This window comes from Mercenaria mercenaria, chromosome 4, assembly GCF_021730395.1.
Source record: "Mercenaria mercenaria strain notata chromosome 4, MADL_Memer_1, whole genome shotgun sequence".
NCBI lineage: Eukaryota > Metazoa > Mollusca > Bivalvia > Venerida > Veneridae > Mercenaria > Mercenaria mercenaria.
In genome coordinates, this window is record NC_069364.1 from 49,542,528 (window position 1) to 49,554,934 (window position 12,407).

Below are 12,407 nucleotides of genomic sequence, written 5' to 3' on the forward strand. Positions count from 1 at the left end.
GTAAAACAGATGCCCCCACCCCCGAAACTGCTAGCGGGAAAGTTAGCATTTGTGATATTTGTATGTTAAAAGACGGGATAAACATATAATATAGTGGTATCACCTCTTGGTGCATAAATGAATATCCAGGTTCAGGGCTAAATAAATGCATATTAAAGTGTTGTATTTGAAGGACAGTGAAACAAAAGTACAGACACATAAATCTGCAGTCTTGCTCTGAGAATATTCGGACAGAATGCTTTCATTTCTTTTTATCCTGTATTCTGTTAGTTAGAAGGTATGTGGCTTTTCTGAATCATCTGGTGCTAGAAAATGTTTACTTATTTGTGCACAAAAAAAGTAATAAGTAACGTACGGATTTGATATGATTCAGACATTTTTCAGAACCAAAACTTATATGACTTGTTTTAGCTTTCTAAATCATACTCAACATAAGTGTTTTCGATTTACGAATTCATGTGGTGGTATTTCATCTGTTATTTATTCGCTGCCGAATAAGTAACAAGTAACGTGCGGGTTCAATATATATTCAGACATTTTCAAAATCGTTTGTATAGGACAAGTTAAGGGCTCCTAATTCATGCTGATCATAAGATTTTGGACTGCATTGGGTGCTTGTACATGTTTTACTTATTCGTGCACAAGTAAGTAATAAGTAACGTACGATTTGGATATAATTCAGACATGTTCAGAAACAAATTTATATGACTTTTTATAGGTTACTTAATCATGGTCAACATAAGTGTGTTCATATCTACGAAAATGTCAGAGAAGGTTACTGAAATCTAGCAGGGGCTTATCAGCTAGGCAAATAACCTGTAACTGTTAATATCCCATAAATCTCCATGGCCTGCTGTGCTGCTCGACATCCTCTCATTAATTGGCTGCTGTTTGACCTTATCTTGACCATATGTTTTATATCATTTTACTAATCATAGCAGAAACAGGTCCAATATTTTAGGGATCCTGGAAAACCTGGGATGGGCTCATGGGATGGGCTCGTGGGATGGGATGGGCTCATGGACATGGGCTGAACTTATTTGCCCCTAACATTTTCTCAGATTCTCGAAGGTTTCTAAGGTGAACAGTTCTCTATAAAATAAATGATACTCCTGGCAATTCATGCCATACTGTCAATAAGATCTGGTCGAGAGTAACAAAATGGGTTAATGTCTAATTCTATAGGCTAATAACAGTAAATGCATTTTCTTATTATTGTTATCATTATTATTGTTAATTATCTTGATCCAGTCAGTAGTGCACTTAATAAAACAGTAATAATTTTAAAGTAATATTATGAAAAATAAAAACAGCTAGAACAGTAATAATTTTAAAGTCATATTATTAAAATTAAAAAATATATACTTCTTGCATGTGTATTTATAAGTGATACTTTTATGAAATACAAGTAGACTTATATGGTAGAAGAAATGTATTTGAATATAAAAACAAAACAATTCGGTAGAATGAAGAATTATGAAGATAAAGGGTAGAATTACATGTATATATGTCACAGGGAGAAAAATGATGAAGTCAGCAGTTGACCTCTAACCCAAGTCAGAGAATGAATCTATAACATTAATTTGTTTGATGAAAATTAATTTTGAGAGAAAATATTAAATGGAACTTATGATAAATCATTTCTGAAAAAAAAGTTACTGAAAATAAAAAGAAAACAATAATTGACAAATTTCAATATAAAAGGATGACAGAAATGAATTTAATATAATCATTAGACATATTATAACATATAAAAAGGGAGATTCTCAAACATATGGCAATTTTCAATTTACTGGTAATAGATTTTGATGTTTACATTAACACAAAGTGGAAAATAAATGACCATATTTTGTTCTAAATATTTGATTTTTAGTTCTATCTATTATATTCTTGAAACAAAATGTATCTTGCTAGACAATTGGCAGCACAGTTATTTTCGAGGATGTTTTTTTAATACGTGTACAATAAATCTAATAAAATTAGTATTTGTCTCTACCGGTTTAACCAGAGGGTTTTATAGTTTTAAAACTTCCATTCGTCTGTCTGTCAATGCTTTAATACGAATGGATTAGTGCTTATGTTGTTACCGGAGACAATACATAATCAATTCCCTAATCCTTATTATGTGACTTAAACTTCTGTTAGTTGACCCGCCAGAACGTTCGTCAAATTATTTCAATAAGTGTACAAAAATGGATAATGCAATAGCTTGAACTTGTTTGATGAAACTTTTTATATTATATTAAAAAAAAACATCAGGTGATAATGCAATGACATTTTGTTTTTGCCTACTTATGCAAATGTATGAAACTATATCCTGAAATGACTTAAAAAGTATATTGTAGGTTATTGTAACTTGCTACACTAATCAGAGGCACGACATTTAATTTTTGCAATTGCTGTGCCTTGTCAAGAGAAAACTTTAATAAAAGAGCTCTTGCAATAAATTGAAAAACATTTGAGGTAGATCAATTAAGGGACCTTTGTTTACAGATTGGTACACACGTAAGGCATTTGACCATTCCTGTGGGAAAATTATGAAATTTGACAAAGGATCATGCGAAGATTTTAAAAGTATTTTTTGTTGTGTATATATATATATATATATATATATATAGTTAGGAGATATTGAGAAGATAGTGGCTATAAGGATCTTACTGTTTGTGTTAGACCAGTTTTCCCTACCCGAGGGTCAGTGTGGAATGAAAAGAACAAGTGTTAGCGAGTTTTTTTACCAAAACCGTCCAGAGGGTGGGAAAACAGCTGTCTTACACAGGCAGCATGCAAAATCATTTTTCTTGCCTATCACATTCAAAATAGATCGTTGTGACAGGTAGGTTGGGGTATTTCGTTGCATTATTTTTATAGTTTTTGACTTCGTAATAATGCCAGTACTATGTGACGTAACAAAGTGCACGCTATTTAGACAACGTTTTTCCCAGGGAAAGACAGGATATTTATCCCTGGCGCGTACTCAGACAAATGTATACTTTCCCGCTTTGTTGGCAAGAAATTTGAAGGTCCACTTTTCGAAGAAAAGAAAAAGAAAGAGCTTTCTACTCATCTGAACGTAGGCATCGCGTCACTGTAATGTTTTGCATAAAGTTGTGCGTGTAAGTTCAGGTAATTGGTCGAAAGTTCACACATGTCTTAAGTGTCATTATGTTAGGTACTGGCAAAGTCCCAGAACTGTTAGCTGTATATCAGCAAATTTATGCCCTTTTTTGTACTTTGCAAGTACATATCTCTGTAACTACTAAAGATACTTTCAGTACCGCAATATTTACATACTGATGAGAGTATGTGCCAATATCCACCAGTTTTATGACATAAATATTATTTAATGCAGCTTTCAAAGAAAATACTGGAAAAGCAATTATAGTATTATATCGAAGATTTTAACTTAGTGTCCAATCAAATTATATTGGTATTAAACGCATGCAAAAACTTATGGTCTAATGCTGTAATTTGTCTATAAATGTTTCTTCTCCACTTCCTTACAACATGCTTTTTGGTTGATCACTACTACAAAATAATAGGGAACCGATCCTACCGATCCTACCAATCCTTCTACAGTAGCATGCGATGTACAGAGTGAGATATAGTATCGAGTTAGAAAAAGTGTACTTCCGTAACGCGCACAGAAAGTCTGATTTTGGATTTTTTGGAAGTATACGTTTTTTTCATGTGCCTAATAAGTATCCACATTACTTGTCTGAACCGCAACGTATTGCATATTAGTACAAATATTGGCAGTGTTGTTTTTATTCCAAAAATCTACCCTTAAATTGACAAGGAACCGATCCTGGGTGAAACGTTGGAAATCAGGTTTGATCCCTCTACGGTAACATGCAATATACCGAATGAGATATTTACTATTGACTTGAAAAATGTGTCCTACGGTCCTTGCCATCATTAGACAGTTCTTTTCAAATGGTATCGGATGAGTTGAAGTCGGATCGATCCCCGATTTAGGCAGTGCTCTTTTTCATATTATCTTAACATGATTGTTTTCTTTTTTAAAGGTCCAGTTACACTTAGAATGAACTTACAGAACATTATTTGTTGTTAATAGTTTAAAAATAAAACTATGTTTTATTTTACTCTTAAACATGTTACCATATTTTTTTGTGGCATTTTACTTGTTTCTACATTGAAAACGGAAGACATTTCAGTATTCTTTTTTTTTTGTAATATCATTGAAAAGATACTGTCCTATATTTCTGTTGTATAATTTCAACTTAAAAAGTTACACTGTGATTATCTTCTGAGGAAGCTTGCTAATTTTTTTGTTACTTATTCGCTTTTGAATAAGGAATAAGTAACAAAATGAAACCAGTTACTTATTCCTTATTCGAGTTTTTTCATTTCTCGGAGAAAACAATATGACATGAGTTCAGAACACGTTTAGTAGGTCTTAAACTGAATAATTAGATCATGCTGAAGAAATAGTGAAAGCGATGACACTTTATTTTGCTGTAAATTTGTCTGTTACTTATTCGCGTTTGAATAAGGAATAAGTAACAAAATGAATCCAGTTACTTATTCCTTATTCGAAGTATATCAGCTCTCGGCGAAAACGATATGACATGTGTTCAGAACACGTTTTGTAGGTGTTATAGTGAGTAATAAAATCAAGTTGAAGAAATGATGAACGAGATGAGGTGTTATCTTAAGTTCATTCATCTTTTACTTTTCCAGTTCTAATTATTCGACTTCTGCAATTTTCTGATGAAAGAAAAATGTCATGTGTTCGGAACACGTTTTCTGGTTTGAAAAGTGTGTTATTAAATCATATTGAAAAAAAAGGTGAACGTGATAAGACTTAATCTGGTGTTTATTTTTCTGTTACTTATTCGCGTTTGAATAAGGAATAAGGAATAAGTAACAAAATGAAACCAGTTACTTATTCCTTATTCGACTTATAATATTTCTTGGCGAAAAAAGACATGGCATGTGTTCAGAACACGTTTTGTAGGTGTTATAGTGAGTAATAAAATCAAGTTGAAGAAATGATGAACGAGATTAGGTGTTATCTTAAGTTCATTCATCTTTTACTTTTTCCAGTTCTAATTATTCGACTTCTGCAATTTTCTGATGAAAGAAAAATGTCATTGTTTCGGAACACGTTTTGTAGGTTGAAAAGTGTGTTACTAAAACATATTGAAAAACTGATAAAAACTGGTGAACGTGATGAGACTTAATCTGGTGTTTATTTCTCTGTTACTTATTCGCGTTTGAATAAGGAATAAGTAACAAAATGAAACAAGTTACTTATTCCTTATTCGTCTTATAATATTTCTATGCGGAAAAAGACATTGCATGTGTTCAGAACACGTTTTGTATGTCTTATAGTGAGTACTTAAATCATGTTGAAGAAATAGTGAACGCGATGAGACTTTTTGTTGTTAATTTGTCTGTTACTTATTCGCATTTGAATAAGGAATAAGTAACAAAATGAATCCAGTTACTTATTCCTTATTCGACGTAAATCAGTTCTCGGCGGAAACGATATGACATGTGTTCAGAACACTTTTTGTAGGTGTTATAGTGAGTAATAAAATCAAGTTGAAGAAATGATGAACGAGATGAGGTGTTATCTTCAGTTAGTTCATCTTTTACTTTTTCCAGTTCTAATTATCCGACTTCTGCAATTTTCTGATGAAAGAAAAATGTCATGTGTTCGGAACACGTTTTGTAGGTTGAAAAGTGTGTTACTAAAACATATTGAAAAAATGGTGAACGTGATGAGACTTTTTTTGTTGTTAATTTGTCTGTTACTTATTCGCGTTTGAATAAGGAATAAGTAACAAAATGAATCCAGTTACTTATTCCTTATTCGAACTATATCAGTTCCCGACGGAAACGATATGACATGTGTTCAGAACACGTTTTGTAGGTGTTATAGTGAGTAATAAAATCAAGCTGAAAAAATGATGAACGAGATGAGATGTTATCTTAAGTTCATTCATCTTTTGCTTTTTCCAGTTCTAATTATTCGGCTTCTGCAATTTTCTGATGAAAGAAAAATGTCATGTGTTCGGAACACGTTTTATGGTTTGAAAAGTGTGTTACTAAATCATATTGAAAAAAAAGGTGAACGTGATAAGACTTAATCTGGTGTTTATTTCTCTGTTACTTATTCGCGTTTGAATAAGGAATAAGGAATAAGTAACAAAATGAAACCAGTTACTTATTCCTTATTCGACTTATAATTTTTCTAGGCGAAAAAAGACATGGCATGTGTTCAAAACACGTTTTGTAGGTGTTATAGTGAGTAATAAAATCAAGTTGAAGAAATGATGAACGAGATGAGGTGTTATCTTAAGTTCATTCATCTTTTACTTTTTCCAGTTCTAATTATTCGACTTCTGCAATTTTCTGATGAAAGAAAAATGTCATGTGTTGGGAACACGTTTTCTGGTTTGAATAGTGTGTAACTAAATCATATTGAAAAAAATGATGAACGTGATAAGACTTAATCTGGTGTTTATTTCTCTGTTACTTATCCGCGTTTGAATAAGGAATAAGGAATAAGTAACAAAATGAAACCAGTTACTTATTCCTTATTCGACTTATAATATTTCTAGGCGAAAAAAGACATGGCATGTGTTCAGAACACGTTTTGTAGTTCTTAAAGTGAGTAATTAAATCATGTTGAAGAAATAGTGAACGCGAAGAGATTTTTTTGTTGTTAATTTGTCTGTTACTTATTCGCGTTTGAATAAGGAATAAGTAACAAAATGATTCCAGTTACTTATTCCTTATTCGATGTATATCACTTCTCGGCGAAAACGATACGACATGTGATCAGAACACGTTTTGTAGGTCTTATAGTGAGTAATTAAATCATTTTTTAAAAAATAGTGAACGCAATGAGACTTTTTTGTTGTTAATTTGTGTGTTACTTATTCACGTTTGAATAAGGAATAAGTAACAAAATGAATCCAGTTACTTATTCCTTATTCGACGTATATCACTTCTCGGCGAAAACGATATGACATGTGTTCACAACACGTTTTGTAGGTATTATAGTGAATAATTAAATCATATTGAAGAAATGGTGAACGAGATGAGACTTTATATGGTATTAATTTGTGTGTTACTTATTCGCGTTTGAATAAGGAATAAGTAACAAAATGAATTCAGTTACTTATTCCTTATTCGACTTTTGTCATTGCTTTGCGAAATAAATATGAGATGTGTTCAGAACACTTTTTTGTAGGAGATGAGACTTTATCTGGTGGTAATCTGTCTGTTACTTATTCGCATTTGAATAAGGAATAAGTAACAAAAAGTACCTAGTTACTTATTCCTTATTCGAAAAAGGAATAAGGAATAAGGAATAAGTAACCATCTTTCTCGTCATTCCTTCCTGCACAGTTTTAATTCAGTGTTTTGTGGTAGCCAGCTTTTCTGTACTTTCAGTACTTTGATTAATTAGCTCTGACAGTGTTCTTTAAGAAAATGTAGATTAAGCAACCCTTGTGAGTTCTAGAATGGATGAATTTTCTCCCAGCTTGTGAAGTAATATTTCGCACATGCATACTCTACGTAGGGCAAAAGACCTGACCGCAGAATATTGTAAACTACCACATTTCAATCAATTCAGTCAGTATGGGTCTGTATTATATATAAATTACCAGTGCACGACAAAGAAAAAGAATATTATGTATTGCTTTGCAGATCCAGAATTACCTTGCTTTGGCTAATGCGCTTATTATAACTGATAATAAGGGATTCATAATGAACAGGCAATAAACTATGATTCAGCCTTATTGGCCTCTCATTTGGCGAAGTTTAGGTTAAGAAAATGAGAAATTGATACAATCCATCATTTTTAAGGACATTTCCTAACACGATCTGACAGATTTCAACCTGTTGCAATTAGCTTACATGAAAATATCATTTAAAAGTCGCACTTTAATTGATACTATGCAAATCTTACGAATTTAGATTTTTTTTCAATATGAATACCATTTTAAAATGCTCATTAAAGTTCCAAAGGATCTTCTTATATAATAGAGTTTATTTACAATTTTCGGTATCGCGGTGGTATGTTTATTTTTGACTGAAGGGGAAAAGTCAGAAAGTCACATCTTGGATGCTTCAGTAACTTTTAAGACCTGGTCCAATAATTAAGGTGACACCCTCGAAATCACAAGCAATTTTATGTACGGTGTTCCGTTAGGACCATCGAGATTTTTATTCCTGTACCCCATACCTCAAAAGTCGAAATCACGAATCTACGATGATAAAAGTCAAAACCAGGATGGTGAAAGTCGAAATCACGAAACCACGATGGTGAAAACGCGATATCATTTCAGATTTCCACCATCGTGGTTTTTACCATTGGACTTTCGATTTTCGACTTTCATCATTCTAATTCGACTTTCATCAACCTAATTCGACTTTCATCATCCCTAATTCGACTTTCACCATCGTAATTTCGACTTTCAACAGCGTGATTTCGACATCATCATGCTTTCGACTTTCGATGGGTCGAAACCTTGATGATAAAGTCGAAACTACAATGTTGAAAGTCTAAATTACGATGACGAAAGTCACGAAAGTTTTTTATCATTGTGGTTTCATGATTTCGACTTTCACCATCGTAGCTCCAAGTTTTTACTATCGTGTTTTCGACTTCGATGGCGTTCAGAAATAAAAATATCGATGGTCCAAACGGAACACCGTAGTTATTGTCTTCATCACCAAGGTAGTAATTATGTAATAAATTCCGTATATTCCTAAAGTCAGCAACTTCAGTGACAAACGCGTCCGTTAAAAATTCGTAATAAATTATCATTCAAATCGGAGAAAAATATATGCTACAGCTATCTAAAGAAAGAATCTCTTCTGATAGATAAAACAAGACCTATCACTAATGGTGATGAATATCCCAAGACAGCAGCTTATTGTCAGAGGAACAGGGGTATTGAAAATATGATACATTGCATTTGTATAATGTACAAAAGATGCACACAAAATATATTGTGTAAAACTGTATAAGATCTCCAGATTTCATTGCTGTACCTTAAAAAGAGGAAAGTAGGTCAGTATGTCAAAAACAAGGTCACTGAAAGTCAGTTTTGAGATGTGTGTTCAAAACTGTACAAGTGGTCAAAATTTTATCGCAATATCTTAAAAAAGAAGACAGTAGGTCAGTAGATCAATGGAATAGTCAAAGGACCATGTAATCACTAAAGGGTCATCAACTAGTTATTATGTAACTTAAAGCATGTGAAATATGTTAGAAAATTATTGAAGTTTTTTTTCCCCAATGTAACTCTACTGTATTCATATTTGAAAACAAATAAAGGACCATAACTTCGTGAAAAATCATTCAACGTCCTTCGCACATGCAAAACTGCACTTAGTATCGATGATAATAATAACAAGGTTTGATAAAAGTCTGGCAAACAATGACTGAGAATTAGGCGGACAATTTTTTTCCATATACATATGAAGAAAAAAATAATAAAGGACAATAAATATGTGAAAATCATTCAAATGAAACGTGCACAACTAGGCTTGGTACTGATAATAATTACAAGGTTTGATGGAAATCCAGCAAATAATCGCTGAGAATTAGCGCGGACATTTTTTTTCCATATACATATAAAGAAAAAAAATAACAAAGGACCGTTACTAAGTGAAAAATTATCCAAATGGAACCCGCTTCGCACATGCACAACTTGGCTTGGTACTGATAATAATAACAAGGTTTGATAGAAATCCGGCAAATAATTGCTGAGAAATAGCCCGGACAAATTCGGTCTACAGACGGAGGGACCAACGGACGTACGGACCGGAATCCAGTATAGCCCCATAATACTATTATATGGGGTATAGTGAAAGACAATGTGACATTTTCAAATGTAAGGAACAAGTTTTATACCTGTTTTGTGAGTGGATCTAGTTTTTTTTAGAATGCTTGAGGACGGACCAAAAAAAAAAAAGAAAAAATGCGGAATCAGGTAAGATATAATTAATGACATATCCATCTTTAATCAAGGCTTTCTGTACAATAAATTAAGTGATCAAAACTTTTTTATTGTGGCAATACAATAATGATGTTTTAATGTAGATTTACTAATTATTGTTGAGCGGTCTTTTTGCCACACGCAAAATATGTATGCGCATTAAAATAAAAACACCCAGTTGAACAATAGGACAACCAACAGTATTGTAATTCTGTCTATAAGATGACGTTTATATGCCTACAGAAACTGCTGATACAGGGTAGGTAAAAAATGGCTTGCGATCGGCAATTATTTGCTTTTGATTACTTCCCTTAGATATTTCCTCAGTGAAATGTAATATTTGCTTATATTCTTTTTTAATTTTTATATTTGTCCACAAGTTTGATAGGAAAAATGACTGTATAAAAGTCTTCAGATTTTATACTTACACACAAACTGATTTAATATGTATTTCTGACACTAAGAAAACTACAGCAAAAAAGTTCAAATCGATAAGACTAGTATTCGCAAACAGTTATAAATTCTGATTTTGTTTTTAGGACCGTTTTAACCAATAATGTGACCAAAACGCTTGAAATAAACTACGAATTTATATCTGATTTTTTGTTTTACATTTCGCATTGAGAATTGCTCTAAATGTTTTTTTTTCTTCTTCATAATTTACTTCATAAAAACTACTGTTTTATGTATAAGTTTTACTTGAAGGCTCGAATCGGTAATTTATACTTGATCGGAGCCTTTAAATTTTGTATGGACTGTCTGTTCGCACTAATTCATATTAATTTGGTTCTTTATCTCAAACAGCCTATAATAATCATGAGAGATATGATCCATTTAAAATAAAATCTATTAAGATATTAAAATACTTGGTTACGCCTAAGTTTTCTGATAGAGATTAAAGAACTCTTCAAATAAATGGAAATGAAGTTTTAGTTAATCTGGCCCACTAAGGATAGCGAATTGGTTAAATTTACTAATTTTGGTACAACTTAGTATCACACTTTCTAATATTTTCGTTGTTGATTTTCATTCAAGACGGCTTAATCGGCTTTTAATCTGCGTTTACAACTTAAGAATATTATATATCATCATTAAGATAAGTTATGTTAAATAGCTGCTAGACGGTAAAACTATTTTGATTTTTCAAAGTTGGTACATTTTTTAAATGTGAAGGAAAAATTCTGAGTTTTTTTTTTTTTTTCGTGGCTTTTTTTTGTGTGAAACGGATACATTCTATAATAAATATTTTATATTACTATCGCAATTATTGGCGCACGTTTGTTTAATTAATACAAGTTGAATAATTAACAGTATCGCCAAATTTAGCGGATATTTGGAATAGTGAGAAAATAGGAATAATTGTATAGGATATATAGCGCGTGCTGAGTGACATCGATTTAGTGCCAACCTATCGATTATATTATTCTCATATTGGAAACTGGAACAAATATGGCAGTCACGTGTTTTCTGGGGAGCAAAATATAGCATATTGGTTTAATATTCTTTGTGCATTTTTTGTAAGAAGAAATTACGAGGGATTACGAGGAATTAATAAAATGCATGCACGTTCTGGCACGCCAACAAATGGAGATAGCTTTACTAATTCCAATTTCTAAACATATGCGCTGCCAGAAAACGTCTGAGAAATCGTTAAGTAATGTAGTAAACATGTTCTGTTGTTAGCAGTTGTAGCAGTATTTTATTTTCTTGTTAAAAAGATTGCAGGAGTGACACATCGTGTGGTTTTTAGAGTGTATTTCACCATTTATTCGAAAATTTTATGTGATTTAAACCTGTGTGCTTCAAAATATTGTGTTTTAGCGTTTTAGAAATGAGTCATTTGTGAGTAACATAACAACGAAAACATTGAAAAGAATGGATGTAACGTACTCGTTTTCAAAGGCCCCGTCATGGGGTAACAATGCACGTGCATTCCTGTCTCAGTTTTCGGACGTGTTTAGCGCTTTTGGGAAGTACATTGCACCCTCATACAAACATGACCGATGTGAAAGGTAAGTTGCAAATGAACAATTCTTGTGAATTTTTGATACAGTACGACCTCTGTATAGCAGCATGTATAGGCGGTAGACTGAAACCCAGTTGTACTAGTAAGAAACAAGGTATCTGCTTTTATTTGGCGACAGTGTGGTGTCTTTAATAGAGGTTGAACTGTAAATATACCCTCAGTATTGTATTAAGTCCAGTCAGGGTAACCTTTGGTTATCCTTTAGGACCACATCGCTGGAGAAGCAAATTTTAGTCATTTTAGAGTTTCAAATACTACATATTGGTGTCACGTGAATTTAAGATGCATTTTACCGACTATAACCGTTGGCCTACTTATAAATGGAGGCGTGGGAGTCTAACTCGCGACTACTGGTCTCGTAGTGAAGTCCGGTGCTACTAACCCACTCATAGACA

At 32.6% G+C, this 12,407-nt stretch overlaps 1 protein-coding gene across 1 annotated transcript in view; it reads left to right on the forward strand.

The window, feature by feature from the left end:
* The first annotated feature begins 11,482 nt into the window (after positions 1-11,482).
* The window catches only part of LOC128556353 (transmembrane protein 181-like), a 31,174-nt gene continuing 30,249 nt past the window's right edge, over positions 11,483-12,407 (forward strand). Inside the window, exon 1 of the mRNA XM_053541110.1 lies at positions 11,483-11,998. Within this exon, the coding sequence (XP_053397085.1) occupies positions 11,862-11,998 (137 nt within the window). The 5' untranslated portion in view covers positions 11,483-11,861. The remainder of the gene's footprint in view (positions 11,999-12,407) is intronic.